This window comes from Vicugna pacos, chromosome 15 (genome assembly GCF_048564905.1).
Source record: "Vicugna pacos chromosome 15, VicPac4, whole genome shotgun sequence".
NCBI lineage: Eukaryota > Metazoa > Chordata > Mammalia > Artiodactyla > Camelidae > Vicugna > Vicugna pacos.
Window position 1 is genome coordinate 29,669,892 of NC_133001.1, and position 23,744 is coordinate 29,693,635.

Sequence of the window (23,744 nt, forward strand, 5' to 3'; positions counted from 1 at the left end):
GAATGTTTAAAAATAAAGTATTGATTCTTACCTTTTTGCTATTTGTGCAGACTCAGTTACCACGTAGAAGGAACTAGATAATTCAATATGAAGGAATCCGTTTGTTTCTGATAAACGTCCTTGTCCCCCTGTAATACTTAACTTAGTCTGATGGCATTATCTATTGAGATAGGAAATCTATCACACACTGTCAGAAATTCTTCAAGTCAACAGAAGAACAGAATTCTCCCTACCTAATTAAATGAAAAAGGTTTGTTGATCTGTCACTTTTGACAAAAATCATACATCTGCACGCTTCCAATCATTTTAGACCCTTGGCTGTGTACCTAACTGTACATATGTATCCCATCATTTTTCCAAAGTCTAATAGGCATAGTTGAGTTGTTAGCTGTTTCTGATTTTGATGTCAGCAGTGAGCAATTTCTCAGTTGCTTTAAAAAGACAAACTTTTTATCAACATGATTTTGAAAGTTTTTAATAAATAAAGTAGGGTGGGTTTTTCCCGTGCTGTTTTTTAATAGGTAAGGCATCTCTATGGTTTAAAATTCAAAAGATACAAAAAAGTATACAGGAAGAAGTCTTCTCATCTTTGATCCACAATCACCCTGTTCCTTTCCATGGAGACAATATTTGTAATGCTTTCTTCAGCATCAAATTTTTAAAAGTTTTAAATATGCTCATGAATTCTATTTAGTACGTTCATTAATTTCTGCTTATTTTTACAGAAGCAAGTGGTGACTGGCAAAGAGCTGATGCTGTCTGGAATAAAATGCAAGAAGAAAATATTATTCCTCGTGGGAAGACACTAAGATTATTAGCAGAAATCCTTAGAAACAGTAATCAAGAAGTTCCATTTGATGTACCTGAGGTAATTTGTTTTTAACTGTAAGCATAACAGATTTTTTTGCCAGTATAACTTTAGGTTATAGATTAGTCCAGCTTTACACTGAAAAGTTCACTGTATTTACCAGTTTTTCTTTAATTGAATGATTTTGTTTTTAAGTTGTGGTATGAGGATGAAAACCTTTCTGTGACTTCATCACCCACACCTGTAGACGATAGTCTCCAGAAAGATCTATTGATTGCCTGCCAAAGGAAGAGAAACAAAGGTAAACGTGTACATTGGGGTCTTTCTAATAGCAACATGGGGTCTAAGCCCAACAAATTAGACGTGATCTAGGATAGAGATGGAACTTAAATTATATATGTTCATTATTTTCTGTCATTCTTTAAATTAACAAAGACATTTTGGGGCAATTAGGAAGATTGAAATATTGACTGAGTAGTAGGTAATTAAGGAGTTGCTCTCGTTTTATTAAATATGATAATGGTATTATGATTTATAGAAAAATGTCCTTAAGTTCTGGTATCTATAATGAAATATTGAGAAATGAAAAAAAAAATCAAGATTTCTGTAATTTATTTTAAAATACTTCAGCTATAAAGAACAAATTCTAGCAAAATGTTAATTATCAGATGTAGGTGAGGTATATGGAGGGGTTCATTATACTATTCTTTATTTTTCTGTACATTTGAAACTTTTCATACTAAAGGCTAAAGTGGATCTATGCATTGTATCAAAATTATACTTTGAAAATAGCATGATCATAAATGGTTTTTGGCAAATATATTTCTTGCATATTTCAATTTCATTTGAAAGAAGAAAATGATTAGGGCATTAATCATCGTACTAGTGTGTGTTAAAGTGGTCAAGCAGTATTTCAGGGTTGAAGACAGGACGTGAGCCCTGTGTCTTGCTCTTGTTCTCTTTCTCTAGTGGTAAACCTTCCTGAAGGCTTGCCTACCTCTGTTATGACTACGTTAAAATTCCTGTGACCATCTTGAACGCTCTGATACAAGCTTGCCTATTCTGGATATTTTCATTTAGGCTTTGTTGTACTCTCCCAAAATTATATATTAATTTTGTTTCTTTTTCTATTTTTAATGTTTATGTTGTATGTTTATGTATTTTATATTTCCTTTCTAATATTTTTCCATAGGATGCACCTGTTTAATTTTTCCAGTTTTTGTGTAGCTTTTCAAATATGCTTTATAATAATTTAACCATAATGCAGCAGCTTTTTTTTTTCACTTTTGTATTGCCAGTTTTGAGCTCTTTTCAGTTGAAAGCCATCAATTTGGAGATTTATAGACTCTCTTGATTTCTTGCCTTAACTAGAAATTTTGTGACACTGACATAAAGTATCTGAAGTAAGAATTAAGCTTTCCGCTTTCTCAATTCTGCAGAGTAACTTTTTGAGTCTTTTTCCTTTGCTTCATGTTCAGTCTATACATCCTTGACTCTTTCACCATGTATCTGTTAAGCCTACATATAAATTTCATTGTTATCAATACTGTTTAAATATTCTAATGGAATTTTGATTTGACTGAAATGAATATAAGGTATAGCTCCTGTTTTAAGATTCTAAAATGCTTTACATTACCTTTTTAAACTGTTTCTTTTTAAGTTTAAGTAAAAACATTTAACCAGTTAACTAAATACTAACTAAACATAATGCAATGTGTATTATAAATGCAAAGAAAGATATACCCCTATTCTAATTTTAATGTACAATTTACATTTACCTAGTTGGTTTCATTCTGTTAATTCTTCAAAGGTTTTAGTTACTTTTGTGTATATCTCAGGATTTGAATGTTTGGCAAAATATGAATACTTTGAAAATTGAATGTTTGCATTAACACTATTGAATTTCTGATAGTTCAGTATATTAAAGGGATATTGTGCCTTTCACAACAGAAACTTGTGATGAATGAGTTTGGTGCATTACAATAATAGCCTTTTTAAAAAATTAATGGAAAATAATAAACACAGCCATAACAATTTCATGTACAGACTACAATTTTAGAAGAAAAAAAAAACTAGCAAAATTTTCTGGATTATTTTGCTGATCTTAAATATTCAAATTGTACCTTGTATATTTTCATTCATCAGGCTGGTGAACTATATATATACTTGTTGAGGTGTAGCCAATAATTGCAATACATCTTAACCTCTAAGCTCCCTTAAAAGGAAAATATTTGTATTATATACTAAAGAAGAGATTCTACCTGTTCTTAGTTGAGATGCAAATCATACCTTTTTTCTCACTTGATGTTTTTGATATTGTCGCTTCAGTTTAATTGAAAAGCTAATTCAAACACCCCTAACTTATAAATACAAGCATAATGTCTGCTTGTTCAGAAACCGCTAACGTAGCTCAGACTATTCTTCTGAGCATTAACATCATGTTCATTCCTAGTTGTGTGTATCCATAAAGGGTCTTACGTGATAGTTCAGTTATGCCCTGTCTTTATTGTGATTTGTTTATATACACCAGAGTGTGGATTGCAGTTTCAGTTGGATGTTTATAGCCAGGCAATTTTATTTCAGAAAAGTAAGTGACTGAAAAGTGTAGTTACTTCTCTTTGGGTAACATCTTTTCATTCACTGACAGTTATTGTGAACAAGTGAAATAAAACTGTTAATCAGTCAAACAAATGTTGCTTAGTTTACTTGTTAGATATCTGTATATTTGAAAATTGTATGTTTTTGTATAAGTCCTGTCGTAGCCAAATAATTTGATCTCCTAATTTTAGAATTATAGGCTATATTCACTTTAATGCTATTGTGTTGAAATGTTAACCATAGTAACCACCCACTTATAGATTAAAGATTGCTTTAAAATGAATCTTTTGCTCCCCTCAATCTAAATTATACCCCTGGTTTATTTGGACTTTAACACACATTTTGCAATTTATTTTGAAACTGGGTTCATCTTTTGACAAACAAATTCAGAAGAGCTGTTTTTCGTTTTTATTGGCATGAAAATAGAGAGCTAGTATGAAAAATAATTTTAAAAGGAAGCCCTTTCAGGTACCATCCATTTGGAGTAAGTATTAGTTTCCAAAACTGTCACTTCGTTTTTTAAAGATTGGAAGAGTGATAAAACATCTGCTTGCTCGATCATTGTGTGTCTGTAGAGTGGTACAGTGAGTGAGTAGAAAAAGAAAGGGAAATATGTGGGTTTAGGGCTTTGTTTTAGAGCTCCCCCCCCCTTTTGCCATTTCAGAATAATGTCATCTCATTTGTTGTTTTTTCCTTCATAGATGCATTTAATATTTTCTTGAAAGCAGAAAAGCAAAATATTGTGTTTAACAATGAAACTTATAACAATCTTATAAACTTACTATTGATGAAGGATAATCCTGCACAAGCATTACAAGTGAAAGATTTGTAAGTATTAATCCATTCATTAAACCTCTCACTTTAAAAAAATATCAGCTGTCATTAGGATTTTTCTAATGATGTATTGTAGTAGCAGTTGCTTAATAATTAGCTTCAACTACCCACAAAAATTGTACGTGAAATGGTTTTCTAATTCTGTGGGGGTATGTAACCTATAAAAAATACAACCTTTACTGTCCCTGCACAGTACAGTATATTTTAGTTACCTTAGATAACCTTACAACTTATGTATGCTATTCATACACAGTAATTTTTTTTTTAATCATATTCTGGTTCTTATTCATCAGCTAGATGTGTGTACCTTTTATGGTGGAAACAGCCTAATACATGAAGACACCATGGACTGTGAACTGAGGCAAGGGTTTGAATCTTACTTGAAAGGTCTTGGGAAATTCCCTCCTGTCTCTGAGCTGCGTCTTCTGTATGATGAGTAGATGATAAATGATCTTACATTAATGATTTCGACTGGGTATTGAAGGAGATAAAGTGAAGTAGAAAAATATGTGCTGCTCAACACATTTTAAATACCTTTTCTCTTTCCACTTGTTTTGTAATCTGTTTAGGGTGGTGGTAGTGGTTTTGTCTCTCTGGCTGGTTCCCTAGAGTAAAAAAATTTTGTTAATCAGAGCAAGAATATTGTTTTCTTTGGAGGGGCGGGGTATAGCTTAAGTGTTACAGCATTTGCTTGGCACGCACAAGGTCCTGGGTTCAATCCCCAGTACCTCCTTTAAAAATAAAACTAAATAAATAAACCTAATACCTCCCCCTTCAAAAATAAATAAAAGGATGCTTCCTTATTTAAACAAAAAAAGAAGAAGAAGAAAGATAAAGTTTTCTTCCCTGGTGTTGTGTCAGTTAACTGACTCTGTTGTCTTAGCAACCCAAGGAGTTACCTTCAAAATTTAAGTAATTAATCAGAAAGGGCCTGCAAAGGAGTAGATCAAGGTCATCTGAACATAGACCTGTCCTATTGATGAGTCATTAGCTTTATTTTCAAGGGCAAAGGTCAGCCTTTTCCTAGTATATTGTAAGTTTTGAAATCATCTCTCTGGCTAATTTTTGGCCTTAAATTTTTAAGTCATAGCACTTTTGGAATATTAGAATCTTGAAAAGAAAATGAATGTTTGCCATTCTTGGAATTTGCTGGAAAACCTGGTGTTAAAGTTAATTCACCTTAGGGCCGTATTTACTGTTTGTTTCAGTACATTTTCAAAAATATGTTATATATAACTATACTTGTCTGTGGAAATATATATACTACACGTACAATGTGTGTGTGTGTGTATATATATATATATATATATATATATATATACACATACATATACACCATATATATCTGTGCTCTTGAATCGTTGTTTATATGTCTGGATAGAAGACAGTCACACTGAGACTTTTAAGTTCAAGTTTTTAACATTCTGTGTCTCATTTGTGTGTTTACTCAGTTGCTAATTAAATTATCTATCTCTAAAATACTCAGTACATCCTCAGTTAGTGACCTGGAAAAGTTTGGCATTGAACAGTGTCCTGTCATCTGTAACCTTTGAAGTCATCTAGGAGGTGCAGTTTTTTCCCTAAAGTAACTTCTCTCAGAAAATTATTATATTAACTCCTTACCCCAACACCATCTCCATAACAATCAAAGGTGTTTTGAAGCAACAGTGATTTGGGAGGAAGGAGAGTCAGAAAAAAGAGTAACTATGTTACTGGAGGAATGTCACATAACTTCTCTGGATTCACATCCTGGTTCATTGCCTGCATCAGACAAGATCATCTCCCATTCCAGCTCTGTATCAATGATAAGAGTGAAGAAGAATTGTTGCCCTTTTTTGGTAGGCTTCTTTATTGTAATATGGTGTGACCAAATGAGCACGGTAGCAAGTGGCAGTACTCCCAGTGTTATCTGGCACTGTCACTCAGTCTATACATAGCAGTCTGTTACACCTTCCTACACGATGCCACTTGTCTAGTCTGAAGAGCAGTAGTTTTCCCTAAGATCTAATGTGATCTTCATTTTTTCTGTAGCTTTGCTATCTCTATTTTGTTGCAGATTCACTTGACTACTAATGAGACTTCTTAAGTCTTATTAAGATCATTTAAGTTTCCCGACAAGTAATGGAACTTCAGAAGTAACAGTAATAGATGGCTTTTAAAAATTTTTAAAGAAAGTTAATTTCTTTCATTTTTAATTAGAATTACATTTCCTCATGTTTCAGGATAAAACTTTATGTATAGTGAATTCTTCCAAGGGAGAGGAACTGTTTATTCAAAGAGCAGCAAGGAATACAAACTGTTATTTCAAATCTCTCATAACACTAAACTGTATTCTTAGGAAATTTGAGAATCGTGTGGCAATAACTCTGCTTTTATCTTTTGCAAATAGCACTTCATTTTCTCTTGTTCCTACTAGCTTCTTACTTCATTCGATCTAAAAATAACGCTAAATCAATCACTGATGGTTTTTACTGGATTGGCCAGCTTTTATTATCCAAAGTAAGATAAATTGTAATCACTGACTAATGTCCTATGTGCATGTTACGTAAGTACAATCCACAGACCAGTCATTGCTCTGAAATCTCTAATATGAAACTTTCCCTATAATACTGTCTTCTTTGGTTAAGACAGTAATTTTTGCAGTTGATCATGAATTAAAAGATTAATACCTCTCTGTCTCTCTCTGTAATTTTTTCCCTTTGTTTTGGCAGTTCTAAAAATGAAAAGAAAATGTCTAGAATTCTGTATTGTCCAGTCCCATAGCCACAAGCCATAAGTGCCTTCTTAAATTATTAAAATTAAATATAATTAAAGTTTCCATTCCTCCATCACAGTAGCCATATAGCCACATGTGGCTAGTGGCTACCCTGTTGGACAACATGGATAAAGAATATTCCTGTCATCATAGGAAGTTTGATTTGACATCTTTGCAGTAGTTTTTTTCCCCTAGTTGTTGTTTTTTTTTTTTCCTGGAAGCTCATAATTATGATTCAGAAGTAAACTTATTGTATGAATGAGTCCAGTGCAAAGATCAGCAGTGCCCTTTGTAGTTCTTCTCCCTTTGCCAGTTTGGAATATATTTGGGTTGTGATTAGTCAGTTTTTACATGTATAAAACATATATATATGTTCAGTATAAAATACAGCTGGGGAGAATTTTTTTGCTTCCTATTTAACTTCACTTTCAAATTTGTACTGCTCAGTAGGCACCTTCTTGAGATAAGAAGAGATTATTGAAAAAGAATATTCTGTGTTTGGAGGTTTTCAAGAGACTTGACATCAACTGTGATGTCAGTTAGAGAAGTTTTGTCACCTCAGTGGTTTAAGTGAATTTTAGGTAGTATTTTCAAGTAAACGTGGTAGAACACATGTTATAATATTGGCGTAGGAAGTGAGCTTTTATTCTAATGTTTAGTATTTACTATTTTAATAGAGTCTCCTGTTGATTTAATCGTGCTAAAGATTGAGAAAGCAAATCCCTTATTTTCTGCAGTTTATAGTCTCATGCACGAGTTGTTGACTTAAGAGCTTTGACAGATGGGACAAAGGGAAAAAGTCAAAGTGAGCAATGGGTGCTCTGGTGGGATTAAGAGGATCGGTTGGGGGATAAGAAAATCCTGTGCCCGGAGGCTGCAGGGGGGAGCCTCAGAGGCTGAAAGTGACTGAGAGGATGGGCACATCACAGTGTCTTTGGAGGATTTTCTTGGGATTGACGAGAATAATTTAGCTGTGACCCTGCTTTTCTCGCAATCTGCTCAGCTCAGACGTTCCTGTCGGCAGGCCGAGGTTGTTGGCAGCAGGATCATCACTGAGCTTGATAAGGCGAATGGCAGCAATTGCTTGTGCTCCTTTTGACCTGTGGAGATTTCCTAATCTGGAGATGAACCCAGAGGCATTAAGGATGCTAAAGTTTCATCACAGGAGATGTGCAAACAATGTAGCAAACAGAAGTCTCTGGCTCGGGGGTTTTTTTTTGTTGTTTGTTTTTAATAAATCATGTAGGTTTTAGTCATAAATAAAGCGAATTTTTGCTCTTGAGTTTTAAAAAGTTGGGGAGGGAGGATCTCAAATTTAATGCCGGGATAAGATTGTGTGAAATTTTAAATTTTAATGGAACAATGGTTTTAGTTCTGCAGTATGTTCCTCTTTAAAAACTGTATGTATCTGGATGACAGAAATTTGAAAATTAATCAACCAAATGATACGGTGTTAGTAATATGCTTTAGTTTATATTTAAAATATAACGTGCTGAAAATAAATGCTCATTTTTGTTGCCGAAAGAATAGTTTTACATTTTATAATTATGGTGAATGTAGAAAAAAGAGGAAAAAGTATCCAGCTTCGGATACAGCAGAACAATGCAGGGCATGCAGTTATTTTAGTCATCTAATATGTCAGCATTCAAGAATCTGAACCGATTGTTTAAAAAAAATCTTGTACTTTGTTTCTTTTGTTGCTCATTTCCAACTTTGTCATCTGTCAGAATGCAAAAAAAAATTATCCTTCTATAACCATTGACAGGATAACACAAAAGCTGTCTCCAGGTCGATATTTTGCAGCAATATTTTTAACATACGAACAGTAGTTTTTATAATTTCACCTTGGTGCTCAACCATTTATTATCGTATCAGAAGCATGTCAGTAATTCCTTTCTAAATGTCTGCTTCTTTTAGCGCTGAGACCCACATCAAGGGCTTCACACTGAACGATGCTGCCAACAGCCTCCTCATCATAACGCAAGTTAGGCGGGATTATTTGAAAGGTATGTCACAATGCTTGACCTTTACGTCACATTAATGCCTCTGCAGATTTTTCTTGTAACGCCCTTCGAATACTTGGATAAAGGAGTCCATTTAGCAAATTACCTGCTTATCAAGAGCCTTTTGTGGTAGCTGAGAGACGTAAATTACTGTACATGCATTTATAATACAGCTTGAATATGAATGTACTTGTCATTTGACCACTTAGTCCAGTTTCCATTCCATTTAACACAAGATGGGTTTTCTTAAGATGAATCACAGCTCTTCAGACATGCAAAATTTGTGTTCCAGAGCGAGAGAAAGTACAGGCTTTCAAGTGCGTTAAAATTCACAGCACAAGTCATTTTGCTTTGGAAATTAACATACTTTAGAGCATCTGAAACAATTCCCAGCAGTTGTTTCTTGCATATTGTGTTGGTTGTGTGTGAGATAGCAAATAAGTTAAATTGAGTGTTAAATGTGTGGGATTGTGCACCAAATGATTATAATATTGATTTTTAAAACTTAATCTAATACTTTTTTAATAGTTCATAATACCAACAGCAGTAAAATGCAGTGTTTGTTTGGCGTTTGGAGTTTTTAAATTAATAGTAAGAGGGTAACACCAGAAAAATGCGGCGATGACTTTGGGGCGGATTGAGATGGGGGCCGTTTGTTTGATAGAGGCTGTTTAATGGGATTGCAGGCAGAGAGGGGTGGATTTGGATCTGGAGGTCTTATGAATGAGCTCCCATGGGGGAAAATGATGAATCTCTTAAATTTAGGTAGGCATCTTTTCACATTCAGTTTTGCATTTGAATTTTTGTTAATACAGTACCACCACAGTTTTGCTCACACAACAGAACCCACTTAGGAACTCTTTAAGGAGGGCTGAACAAAGCTCATTAACTGTTAAATATGTTACCTGGTTTCTTCCTCAGTATGTAATAATGGGGTTACTCTTCACTTGCATGTTTATAAAATAGTTTCCTATCTGTGAAAGTTGCTGTCTAATTGTGCAGCTTTAGTATTCCCGTAATACCTAGAGGTGTCGGTCTTTAGATGTCTTCCTAATTGATTAGGACTGAGCATGTATGTGATGGTTTCTCCCTTTGCAGAATTTCTACTTCAGTATTCCACAGGGAGGGCGGGCCACATCTATACAGCCTTAAGTCATAATTGAGTGTTGTAGGACTTGTTATAAAAACTTTAAAAGCTTTCATTTTATTTTCAATAAAAAAGGCTTTTTGACAAATTGATATTTAATATAGAGATGATAAACAATTTTAAAACATTGGAAAGTTAAACTTGCTCTCCATATAAATAAGCTCATTTTTGTAAATAGCTAAAGTTTCTGTAGACATAAAGATCAGAAAAAAACACCTTTTAATTTCAAGGGATTAATTTTTGAGCTGAATCTGAACAATGTTTTAACTTGACTGCTACCCTTTGCTTGTCTGTTAGGTACCTGTGATCACGACAAGAAACTTTATGATACAATTTCACATTTATTCTCAGCTATTTAGTTCAACTGGAGGTTGGCTGAGAGCAGAAGCCCACTGTTCCCCACTACCAACCACCTCCACCTCCCATGCCTCGCCACAGACTAACCTACTGTTAAAGTGGTTATTGGCAAGGTGCGAATGGTGTTGGCGCTCTCCACACACCTCTCTTTATTTTGCTTCATGGCCAACTAGAGCTCCCAATTTTAAAACTACCCTTCTCTTTTTCAGGTTTCTTTTTCTCTTTTTATTTATTTATTTTTTAACATTTTTTATTGATTTATAATCATTTTACAGGTTTCTTTTTCTCAATCCCATCTAAAGCCAGAAGAAAAATAAAGCCAGTTCAGTCTTAATCTAATTTTATAAGCTAATGCTGTTCTGGAATATTGACAACTGATACATGACACTTCTGCAGTGTCATCAATATTACTAGTAAATTAGGTGACAGCATGTAAAGGACTCAGAGGGAGGGATGTAGGACGGAAATCGTTATTGGTGTCCCTTAAGTCATAAACTGTTCAGAAGGCAAGTCCCGTATGGGGATATGACTTCACTTCAAAGGTCATGTGCTCCCTTTGGATAGTCATGAAACGATCTATTCTCAAACCTCCACGCTGTTACGAACACGTGCGCCCGAAGATGCAGACTCTAGGCTGCTTAGATTCTTGGGTTGGTCTCTAACAGTTTGACCTTGGGCAAAGTACATAAATTATCTGTGCCTCAGCTTCTCACCTGTAAAATTGGTGCTTCCCTCAGAAGGGTAGTTGTGAGTGTAGCTGCTTGATACTGTGCCTGGCGTGGAGTAAATGCGCAACAAATGTGGTAAAATGCTGGCTGCTGTCATCATCATCGTGATCTTACTTTTGTTGATATTATTTTGATCCACTCGCAGGAAGATCCTCCTTGGCTGACAGTATTCTCGGCTAATAAGAATATTCTGAAGTTGTTTATCTCTGTATGCCTGCCAGTTAAGAAGACTTTCTCAGGCTTATTTTCTATAGATAATATTAAAGTAGTATAAATAGCATTTTTTGTTTCCTGTGTGTTTGTGTGTATTTATAACATTTTATTGTATATGCCTTCTAAAGCTACCTCTTTTCCCTTTTCCCCACTTGAGAATCACTGGTTTAGAATGTAACATTGGAGTAATTATAAATTATTTATTCAGTAATAAATACTGAATTCATTATGTCTTTTACTATATCACTTTTAATAGAGTTTTTAATTATTGCCTTCTCCCCATTCTTCTGTAAAAGAGAGGCCGTTCTTCCTTGGAAATCTGCTTTGAGAGTCTCAGTTTTACACAGGTTACACCACTTTAATTGCTACAGAGCCATGAAGTTTCCTTTGGTAGTGAGAGCGGTGATTGTTATGCTAAGTGTTACATTCTCCCAGTCTGCCACTTTATTTAATACTGATTTTGCTACACTGGCACAGGAGTTAGTAAATCAGAAGGATATTCCATATTTATCCATAATTAAGTACTTACAGTGAGCATGATGCTTTAAAAAACAAATACTTCTGTGGAGAGAGCTCCTGGGAATCGGATGAGCTTTATTTTCTCTGAAAAAATGATTGCAAGAAAATATTGACTAGGGATTTAAATCATGTAAAATAAATTTGTTAAGTGTGTAACTCGAATGTTCCGGTTTGGCTGGCCTTGTATGATCAGCCCTTTTTGGACTAGAAAGAGACATCATTTTTCAAGGACGAATCTTTGGGATATTAGAAGATTTTGATAATCATGAATCTTTTGAGTGTAATAAAATCTGGGAAAGTATGAAAGTGGGTAGAAGTTACATATTTTTGGAAAGTTTTTAATTTTTAAAACTCATTCTTATTTGTACTTCTCTGAACTTGTCAGCTTCCTTGAAATTAGTCACTAAATGTTATCCCTGAGTGGAGCTCATGTTTTGTCAGTAACATTTGCGTTTTTCTCTGTGACTTAAAGAAGAAATTTCTCTGATCTCTGATATTTTGTAGTCAAATAAATCATTATTTTTTTAGGTTTCTCATAAAGTATTAATATTTTCTGTAATACAGAATAAATTATTCATAGCTTTTTGTTTGTAGCCACTTGGTGCACATATTTAAAAGCTGGTCTTCAAGATGCATTAAAGTTAATACAGTTCATATAAGAAAAACCGTCGCCTGTTCTTCTTTTGTAGATGCTCTGACAACGCTAAAAACAACCTTAGATCTGGAGCAGGTACCTTCTAGGGTAGCAGTGACCCGCCTTATTCAGGCATGCGCCTTGAAGGGTGATACAGAAAGTGTACAGGCAATTCAGAAGTTGGTAAATGGACTCGAAGATTCAATTGGACTTTCCCGAATGGTTTTCATCAATAACATTGCTTTAGCACAAATAAAGAGGTGAGTATTGTTGAACTTTCTTTCCCTCTGCTGGAAACTGGAAGAAGCATTACCTCAAATACCACCTTTTAAAAACTAGGCGATAAGAAACCATATCAACTACAGGGGAAATATTGGTGGCAGTTGCTGGTTATTCTTTAACTATCAGGGAATAATTATACATTACAAAATATGTTTTAGCTTTAAGTTAAATTGTAGAATAAACAACATTTATCAAATTTTTCAAATTCATTAAACTTGCTCCATGGTTGGTAACTTTTCTCGTTTAACTTTTCTTGCTGTCAGAGCAGTTGGTTGCAGAAGTGAAAAATGAGTTCATTTGATTGTCAGCAACACTTGAGGGTGACGCTCTACCAGCACATTGTGAAACAGGGCCCAGCAAGCTTGTTAAAAATTACATGCATTTCCACTTTCCCTACCCTCCTGCTCGTCTACCCCTGTTAGCACACAGCCACACAAAGGGAGTTTTTTAGAGCTGATTCTCTTACCACCACCTCTGGATTCCTTGTTGAGAATCACTACTGTAGAAGTAAATAAGAACTTGATTTTTACTAACTTCACTAGCAAAGTTAAAGATTCACAGGGTGACTGTGATTATGGAAGTAACATTCTTAATGGTTTTCCAAAAAAAACTGTTCCTTAGTAGTTAATCTTACGTGCATTCCATGGGTTTTGATAATAAAATGTCATACTGGTTTTTACAGGGTATTTTGTTTGTTCATGTTTATTTGGGCAGAGAAGAGGTTTTCTTTTAGTTTTCCTCCTTTTAAAACTATTTTACCAGGTAGAACTTTAAACTTTCCCTTTAATTAGAAAATGTGATTATTTTGAGTTAGACGATCCAGAAAATTATCCAAGAAAGATCTGAATGAATTTTAAAACGTTACCGTATAAACACAGTTTTATATGATGTGGAGAATATGGTTTTAGTCACTATTAAATAATTCTGTAAAACCTGTAAGAGAAATTTATTGTAATGGAGTGTTCATTTTTAGAGAATTCTTATTTTAGGTAATAATTCCAACATTAATTATTTGGATTTGAAGTGTCATATCATAATTGTGCAGTATCAATTAAAAGAGAACCTTACCCGAAAAGATAGTCATAAAGATAATTTTTTTATCATAACTAGTTGAAAAAAAGCCATGTAATTGATTTTTTTTTACTGTAAAATGTGAAGGTCCTTTTTTCTGAGAATTTTAGTATAAACTGAGTATTTTTCAAATGTTGTATATTACCTGACAAAAACAAATTGTTGTGACTATGGGTTGAGCGATGTGAAACATCGTCAGCATTTTTAAGAATCCCGAGATGTTACACATTATCTTTACTTCCTGCAGTAGTGACCAGTTGTAGCTGTAGCATTTAAGCAAGTTTTCATTTAAATCCAAACAGCTACAAAAATCAAATTAAATCTTTGAGATATAATTTTTTTAAGTTATCATCATTCTTCTGTATATAATTGCTTGATATTTTCTCTAGAGCAGTGTTTTAAAATAAGCAGCTACTTCAGTTACTGTAGCGTGAAACATCTAGTGGTTGCTTTTGCCACCTAGATGTGATTGGGTTCAACTTGCATGGTGTTTTTTATCCAGTTAATTATAAATGTATTTCCTTTTTTTTTCCTAAAGTGAAATTTGTGAAGCCCAGAGCACTCATGCTGAAACTGCCTGCAGCATTAATACAAAAGCAAATCTTTTTTTATAATTTATTTTACTTTCTTTTACAGCAATAACACAGATGCTGCCATAGAAAACATTGAAAATATGCTAACCTCAGGGACTCAGGCCATGGAACTTCAGTACTTCGGCTTGGCATACTTATTCCGAAAAGTCATAGAGGAGCAGTTGGAACCAGCGCTTGAAAAGTGTAAGTGTGCTGTTCTAGCCAGAGAACAGAGAAGCACTTTTTCTCTCGAGTGAGTCTGGGCTGACTGACTTTGGTGGATGACTTAGTTACACCACAGTTTAAACGAAAGATTTTTTCTTACCTGTCATTTTTTCAGTAAGCATCATGGCAGAGAGACTGGCCAATCAGTTTGCAGTTTACAAACCTGTCACCGATCTCTTCCTTCAGCTTGTGGATTCAGGCAAGGTGGAGGATGCCAGAGCTCTCCTACAGGTAATGACCACACCGCACATGGAGCAGTGGGGCTTGTGGCTTGTGAGAAGTCAGCTGAGAAATTACTAGAGTCGGATGTGTGGTAGAGTACTGGAAATGAGGTGCAGTGCTGCTAGTACATTTAAAGTCAGTGTGAATCAAGGTTACATGACAAGGAGGACTGGATTGTACGTTACAGGTTGCTGGTTTAAAAGATGCCGGATCGGACTAGAACTGTCTTTAGATTTAAGTGGGGGTGGGAGAAGACATGTTTTGCTGAAGTGATTCAAAGACAAATGTTTCTGTGCAGATAGGTAATGCAAAACACTTCCTTTGATTTCCTTCTTTAATTTCTCTTATGCTTTAAATACTGTGCATCACCATGGCAACAGTTTGCAAACAAAAAGTAGGAAATGTTAGCTTTTCAAGTACAGCTTCTCACTTGCATACTCAAACATTCTCAGTGCCTTATTCAAGGTTTATTAAGAGTTGAATTTGCTTTCTATTCACTTCTGTGTCACAGACACATTAAATGACAAATGCAGGTCTCTGTGGCCCACACTCTCAGTTAAATTAGCGATCTTCAGGGAAGGAGACAACTGCATTCATGCCATTTTAACAGCACTAAGTATAAAGCCACGCCAAGTGCCGACAGAACGGCGGGGGATCGGAGCTGCCACTGGCAATGTACACAAACAGGCCCCGCTCGGGAGCCCCTTCCCAGCAGGTGGCAGTCAAACAGTCACTGCGATCCCGCCAGCGGCTGTGTTTGTGTAGACTCCCTGTGTCAAATTGAGGCCTGGGACCAATTTCGATAGTAAATAGTATTATGTTCACTTACGTCTTTCCGAGCTGTGACACATCTTGAGTAGTAGATAGGGAAGGTAAAACTGTACCCATTGGCTGGAGCTCTACTTTCGATCCTTCCAAGTTCATCAATTTTGACAGTGGAATCCAAGCCATTTTTAAAAGGAATTCCTGAGACATTTCCCTGTTAATAGTTTTGTACAAAGTATAAATTGGCACTTCCTCTAAAGGTTTTTTACTTTTGATCCTAAAGGGAGAGAAGTTCCAGGGAACAGAATTTTCTTGTTTGGTTTGATTTGTTTACATTTTCTCTCCTTTATAAATTTTTTTTAAACAGAAAAGGCAATTTGTGATAAGGATTTCAGGAATCTTTTCATTGCTTTATCTTGTCTTTAGAGTTAAAAGTTCTACCGTGAAAGCAAATCTAATGCTTTATCTCTGTGTGTACATACCTGAATGTACCTACTCAGGGTTTATACACGTCTAACTTTACGTGTGATAGTATCCGTTCAGTTTTAACACAGTGTTGATAGCTCTTTAGAAAGTGACCCTTGGTATTTCAGCTATCAGCTTATTCTGAGAGCCATCTTCAGGGCTCTTAGAAGCAGGACTGACCACAGCCCAGGGTGGGAGATAGCAGGGACGTCGCAGCTGCCCTTGGAGCTGCGTTTACCCGCAACGGCCTGTCTAGGGCTCTTCATGACAGCCGAGTGTTGCTGCAACAGCACAGTCTTCTCATTTTTATTCCTTCAATAGACTGAGGTTTTAGATGATAAACCCTTTACCCATTCTTTGCTTGCTTGTCAAACAGTGAAAGATTGTTCTTACTGTAGTGAAGAATACTTTATTCACAGATGTCGAAAGCATCCGTTTATAGTATAAATGTTCTGTGTGTCCCCCAAAGTTCTTTTTATACTAGTCGTTTTAGTATTGACAATGTTTTAAAGCTTTGAAAGAGCAATGTGCTTTTAGAAACTTAAGAGAATGACATTTGTGATGAGTGTAAACTAAAATACTGTCTTGCCATATTTGATTTTACTATAGCATCTAAGATGGGATAGACACTTGATTTATCTGGTCTGTCATATAAACTTTTTTTTTTTTTTGAGTTTAACTTTTGTCTCTTTCTCAAGCACTGGCTGTCTGTTGCCATGAAAGCCTTTTATAAAATAGAGAGATTGAAATCAGTCCTTTTGTATGCATAAGTGTAGGTAATTATACTTTAAAGAGAACTTGCTTTGTACATTTTAATTTTTATAAAGAAACGAGCAGTTATCTCCCTGACACCTTATTAAATGTATAATTAACCTTATGATCCCTAGCTCACTTGTGAATGCTTGGCAGTATAATTGGAGAGGAATAGTGTTTCTTTTTTTCATCTTCCTTTGCAGTCCTAAACCTTATTCTGTGGTTGTTGAAGCATTAGTTTAATTTTTCCCTTTTCTTTTTAAACAAACTTTATAGTTGCAATGCCAAGGGCAGCATTCACAAAAGCTTGGCATAGTTTGCATTTGTTTTCTTTCTTCTTGCCTTAAAAAATTTGGTTGACTATTAGGCCTTCCTATTGGTAATGATACATTACTGTATTATTATGTGAACTTTCTAATTGGAAATATTCACCTTGGTCTGTTTGTTTGTCAGAAACCTTCACTTACCTGACCACTGTTTCAATTTTCAGAGATGTGGAGCAATTGCTGAACAAATTCCAATTATCTTGGTGTTCTGTATTAGGACTTCTCGGAAATTGGGAAAGGTATGGTGCTTTACTTGCTGATAAATCATTAACGCTATAAGCCAGTCTTGTTCAAAGGTATCGAGTATCACAGAAGAGCTTATTAGCACAGGACCTTTTCGAAAAATACAGCAGATATTGAACACTTGCTGGTCTGTACTTGTTTACTGTTTTAGATGTGGATATAGAGTCAGCTCTGGCTCATTGGTTGTACTGGAAATGCAAAACAAGTTTATGCAGTGAATTCTTCATTCATGTAGTTGTGCACTGATCTGATCCCCAAGAAAGGGCCCTTAGAAATGTAAGGTAAAAATCCTGTTGCTTGGGTCACTTGGTACATTTAATAGTACAGAGCACTGCTGATGGAGACTTCCACCGCGGGGCATCTCCTGTCAGGTGGAAATCGTCGGGTAGATGAACCACTTAGCGTTCAGACGGATATGTGCCACAAATTAATGTTCTCAGCTTGCGCAGTTACCTATTTACACTAAAAAGTACATGTGAAAGAGACAGGTCCTATTTTTGATGTTTTTTTGAAAAAAGAATAAAAGCATATTTCAAAAAGATTTCTATGTGAAACAGGTTGTTTCCAGCTCTTAGAGGTCTAGTTTTCCTTAATTTTCATATACTGCCCCCCAAAAAAACACTTAAAATTTTTTTTTTACCTAATTGCACTTTTTAATCTCTGACTCCTGTATTTATTTACAACAAATAACATTTAGAAAATATTTAGTGGTCCTTTGTTTTTCCTTTCAAAGAGACTGTCTTTTTAAATTTGTAATTTAAAAGTGTAAGAAATCTTTAAAAGCACTTGTCACTCCACCAGTGGGGCTTTGCCAAGTACCTACTGCCTTATTAAGAAGATGGGACAGGAAATGTACCGTAATATATCTGTGTAGAAGATTCTTCCCAGGACACTTTAAATTGCTAGAAGTCCTGGAAAGATGTGGGTCCAAGTATGTATGGACTGAATAAACATGCTAAAAAGTAAATCAGGATTTTTGAAAATTCCCAGTTACAATGTCTAGCTCTCTGACAGTGGAATAATTAAGCCAGATTTAGCGTTCCTTGGTGTTACGGAAACAGGACATAAATGTGTATAAAATCCTCAATTTTATAATGTATCCTAAATCTTTGACTTACCCAGCAGCATTGGGGTATGTTTGGAAATATTCAGTGGTTATTCATTAGGATGTGGTAGTTCTGTATGAACTACAGGAAGTAAAATTATAACTATGTCTGGATACTCCTGAAAGTGATCAAGTAAAAGTTTAAGTGATACCTTGGAAATACTCTGCGTATATACCAAGTAGGGAAAACTTCAGAATGTTTGATTCAGTTCTTTACATTTCATCTAAAAATTTTGGCACCTAAAAAACACGGTTATTCTGTCTTCTACCCTTTGGGATCACATAACTTCCTGGGATGGTTACCAGTTGACAAAAGAAGCAATCTTTATACTTTAGAAAAATATTCATAGAAATACAAATGGAATTGCATTAACTTTTGAAAAATGTTGGTTTGTTTTGGCTGTAAATTATTAAATCAACATCAGATGTAGTCATCCCTTGGTGTCTGCAGGTTATTGGTTCCAGGACACCTGAGGATACCAAACTTTGCAAATGTTCAAGTCCGTGATATAAAATGGTGTAGTATTTGCATATGATGTACCACACATCTCTCATATACTTTAGATCATCTCTAGATTACTTATAATACCTAACATAATGTGAATGCTATGTGAATATTTGCTGACATGATGCAAATTCAACTTTTGCCATTTTGAACTTCCTGGGGTCTTTTTTTTCTGAATATTTTCCATCTGTGTTTGGTTGAATCCGCAGATTCAGAACCCGCTGGATACAGAGGGCTGACTGCTCTAAAATATACAGAGGGAGAAATAGTCCATTAAATTGAATAGACAGTTGTATTGTCATTGCTGTCAAGATTTTTTTTGTATTATGTCCATATACCAGTGTTCTATTTCACCGTTCTTTTGAGTTGTAGTAATGTTACCTGTATTTAATTTCCTAGGCACCAGCTATGAAATCTTTGTTAGAATTGATTCCTGAATTAATTGAAAAGGAAGAAGCATATACTTCCATCATGAAAAGCTATGGTAATAAGTTCACTCTAACTGCATTATTTAAGTGATTTAAATATCTGTAGTATAGTCAGCTAAGTCTTCAGCTCAAAGGCAGTAATCCTATCAGATATTACTTACGATATAAATTATTTAGCTTCAGAATGTTTTTAAGATATATTAAGGAAAATGGGAAATTACTCATAAAATTTTTACATAAAGTATCACTGAGCATCTTCAGAGGGGCCTACATTTATTGAGTATGCTCTTAGGCTCCTGGAAAGACTTGGAAGCCCACTTGGGTGTACATATTGGGAGCCAGTTCAGTCTCTCCAAGGGCCTGCCACCTGAAATGTAACATGAAATAGGTACATATCTGAGATTATCACTTGATTTGCCTTCTTGCTCTGTCAGTGCCCTCCTCTCCTGCCTACCTGCTCCTTTGAAATAGCGGACCCCTTAATTAAAAAGTGGGTCCCAAGGTTTTACCTTAAGTCACAGGTAAAATTCCAGTCTTTTAAACAGTTTGCTCCCTGATTGCCAGCCAATCACATATGAAAAGGAGCCAGTCTACAGTTTCCTCAGTAATCCAGATAAATGTTAGCATTTCTAAGTTATGATCACCTGTCCATCTGACACCCACTGATTTGCTCACTTGAGGCAAGGGGTAAATACTTGTTTTGTTGACTTTACTGCTGGCAGGACATCAGACTCAGCAATCAGAATTAATAAACTGGCTCTCCATTTTTTCACCCTTATGAGCGGAACATGATATTTCATAACAGTGCTCTATAATCACAAGCTTTCTTAAAGTTTTATATGGGGAATTGGCAAATATTAACTAATAACGAAAGAAGATGAAATAGTGTAAAACTACTACTATACTGTGTAATTGCACTTGGGAACCAGGAGGGAGAAGAGCAGGGGGGCCAGGAAGTAGTGCAAGGGAAGATAGGAGGGTTTTCCCAGCAGCTTCCTAGAAGGTAGAACCTGAGCTGAGCCCTTGACTCAGGGGAAGGATTTGGTCCCTTGGGGAGGGGGACAAGGGATTTACATAGAGGGAACTACTTCACCCAAACTGTGAAGATCTGTTCAAGTCCAGGGAGAGCTGAAGAGTCACCCACCCTCTTTCCCTTCTGGGAGATTCTTGGATCAATCCCTGACCTTCCCACATCCATCCTGGAGGCTCACCTTGGTGCTCCTAGAGTTGGGATAGGTTATTCAGCATCAGTGTAGGGCAGGGGGTTATTAATTGCTTAGATACTAAAAATCTAACGCAAAATTTAAGAGTTGAATCACCAACAGTAATTGTTAGCAGAGCCTTTTTAATCTTACCAGTGAACTTAAAAACAAAATTTTTGCAAATCAGCCACAAGTAGAGAGCCAGCTAAACTTAGCCCCTAGGCTACTTCATCCAATTAAGTGAAATATTAGTGTAACTTATTAATGTTTTATGGGTGTGTATAGATTTTTTATGTATATTGATAATGTATATACATTTCTTTTGGTCATCGTAGCCAACCATATTCCTCATATGCTTATTTGACAATGGGAGAAGGTATTGAAAGTCTTTTGGTGTTGTTTAGCTGATGATCTTGATATTGGTATAGATACAGACTTCCACATCACTTACTTTACAGGCCCCTCACTGCAACAGTCCCCAAATTAGCTTGATTTCAAGTGGAGTTTTAAGCAAAAGAAGGTTGAATGCTGTATACTTACTCTATGTTTGAAGACTTCAGTTTGTGGTCACTTTAAGTAGCATGCGTCTTTTACAATAGCCATATTTGTCATTCTCCTTATCTTTCATAGGGAATAATGCTGAATGAGGGGTAGGGAATGAAGGCGGGGAGGTTATAGATTCTGAATGTGGCTTTCTGCTGAAGGTGATGAAGTATTTGTTTCCTTTGGGATAAAAAGAGATCCAGGAGTCCCTGAAAGGCTAAGTGTTTTGGGGAAAGGAGAAGATGGGTTGCTTTTATCTATGATTAATATCTTCTTCTTCAGTCTTGGACAATGATGTTGCATCTGCTAAAGCACTATATGAAAATTTGACTGCGAAGGATGTAAAATTGAATGATATGTTTCTGAAGCGTTACGCAGTTTTGCTGAAGAATGCTGGAGAGTCTGTCCCTTTCACCGAACCCCCTGTGAGTATTTCTTAATTAAGAGGGGAAAAATACCTCTACAGATTTGTGTGTGCTTCATAATAATGTGTAAAAAAATAAGTTGAATACTTAATTACATGAGGATTAGATCTCTGTGAAGGACCCTCGAGGGAGGGCTTCAGGAACTGAACAGCCGTGCCGTGGGTTTGGCTGTGGGAGAGCATAGCCCTCTGGGGCTGAGGTCTAAAATACGAGGTCAATCTCAGACCTTCAGCTCTAAGCATGAATTTATCAAATGTCCTTGGGGCAGTTCTCTCTTCATTTCAACTTGAAATAGGATTTAATGGCCAGTATTTCAATAGCCAAGCATATTATGTCACTATTAATTACTTGTTCGCTTCCATTTTAAATAGGTTGGTTTTTATTTCATCTAGGAATTTTTTTAATTGAGGTATAATTGACATTATATTAGTTTCAGGTGTACAACATAATAATTCGATATTTGTGTATATTGCAAAACAATCGTCACAATAAGTCCGGTTAACATTTGTCACCATACAGAATCACAAAAAGGTTTTTTTGTGATGAGAGCTTTCAAGATCTACTCTCCTAGCTGCTTGCAAATACGCAGTACAGTATTATTAACTAGACTCACTGTGCTATACGTTATGTTCCCATGACTTAACTCATTTTGTAGCTGGAAATTTGAACTCCTTGGCCTATCTTCCTCCTCCCTCAACACCCTCGACTGACCTCAGGCAGCTACCAGTCTGTTCTCCCATATCCATTAGCTTGGTTTTATTTATTCATGTTTTTCAGATTCCAAATGTAAGTGAGATCACACAGTGTTTATCTTTTTCTGCCTGACTTATTTTACTTAGCATAATACCCTCAGGGTCCACCCATGTTGCTGCAAATGGCAAGATTTCATTCTTTTTATAGCTGAATAATATTCGTGTGTGACATTTTCTGTATCTATTCATCCATCAGTGGACATTTAGGTTGTGTCCATGTCCTGGCTATTGTAAATGCTGTAATGAACATGGGTGGGGGGCAGAACTTTATGATTTTTGAGTGTTGTACCATCACTTCTTACTGGTAACTTTTATGTGTAATTTCCCTCCTTTTTTCCCTCTACAGGAAAGCTTTGAATTTTATGCAAAGCAGCTAAAGGAATTGAAGGAAAACCCTTTGTGAAACAACTGGGCACTACTTTGTTTTGTGTGTATTTGTGATTCTGTGTCTAAAATGTTATTTTTTAAATGTATATGAGAGGACAAAATAAACAAATGAAAAGTTACCTTGTTTATGTACTTTTATTTATTCATAGTATAGGATATGTTCAACATCTTATTGACAACAACTGTGTGTACTGAGTCACTTGAATTTTGGGAAGTTTGCCTATAATGTAAATGTATGGCATTTTCTTTGAGGTGTCTGGTGTATGAAGCCATTGTTTTTCAGGGTTCTTCTCCCAGTTGACTCTTTAGATCCCATGCTTATTTTATTTCATTTATTATTTTCATAAAAAGGTTGTTCCTTTGGTTAAGACTTGCTTGTCAGTAATGTTTGTCTGGAAACTTTTGGAGCTGGACAAAATGATGCTCATTGAGCTTTCTAATGCTTAATATTCTGTGAAATAACAATTCTTTACTTATTTAAAGCCCTGTACACTTTTCCGATCTTGTAAAATGTTGGCACCAGAAGGCATCTCATGAGTCATCAGATCCAGCGCTCGTCATTTCCCAGTGAGAAGCTGAGACTCACAGAGGCTTGCACTTGGTCAGGGCGCTCCCTTCCGGGTCTTCCCTCTACCACGATGGCCCCCATGAGCCTCTGTTCACAGACGTCTCCAAAACTACATCTGAGTCGTGACTTTGGTTATGAAGTAGAGCAATGCGCTTTCTCTCGTCCTGGTTCCAGGTCTTCATCAGCACAGGCTGTACCCTACACTGGACTCATATTCAATGAACATGTGATGAAGTATACATGAAGGAGTGAAATCTTGGTTTGTGTTCAGTTTTATCGAAGTTATCCCCAAATTGGCCTTCATGCCTG

General features: G+C 35.7%; 1 protein-coding gene across 1 annotated transcript in view; it reads left to right on the plus strand.

The window, feature by feature from the left end:
• The window catches only part of LRPPRC (leucine rich pentatricopeptide repeat containing), a 93,731-nt gene extending 70,745 nt beyond the window's left edge, over positions 1-22,986 (plus strand). The window contains exons 28-38 of the mRNA XM_072937787.1: positions 726-868; positions 1,004-1,109; positions 4,108-4,234; positions 8,913-9,001; positions 12,652-12,856; positions 14,586-14,725; positions 14,862-14,977; positions 17,442-17,516; positions 19,530-19,614; positions 21,586-21,728; positions 22,827-22,986. Coding sequence (XP_072793888.1) covers positions 726-868; positions 1,004-1,109; positions 4,108-4,234; positions 8,913-9,001; positions 12,652-12,856; positions 14,586-14,725; positions 14,862-14,977; positions 17,442-17,516; positions 19,530-19,614; positions 21,586-21,728; positions 22,827-22,883 — 1,286 coding nt within the window. The 3' untranslated portion in view covers positions 22,884-22,986. The remainder of the gene's footprint in view (positions 1-725; positions 869-1,003; positions 1,110-4,107; positions 4,235-8,912; positions 9,002-12,651; positions 12,857-14,585; positions 14,726-14,861; positions 14,978-17,441; positions 17,517-19,529; positions 19,615-21,585; positions 21,729-22,826) is intronic.
• The last annotated feature ends 758 nt before the right edge of the window (positions 22,987-23,744 follow it).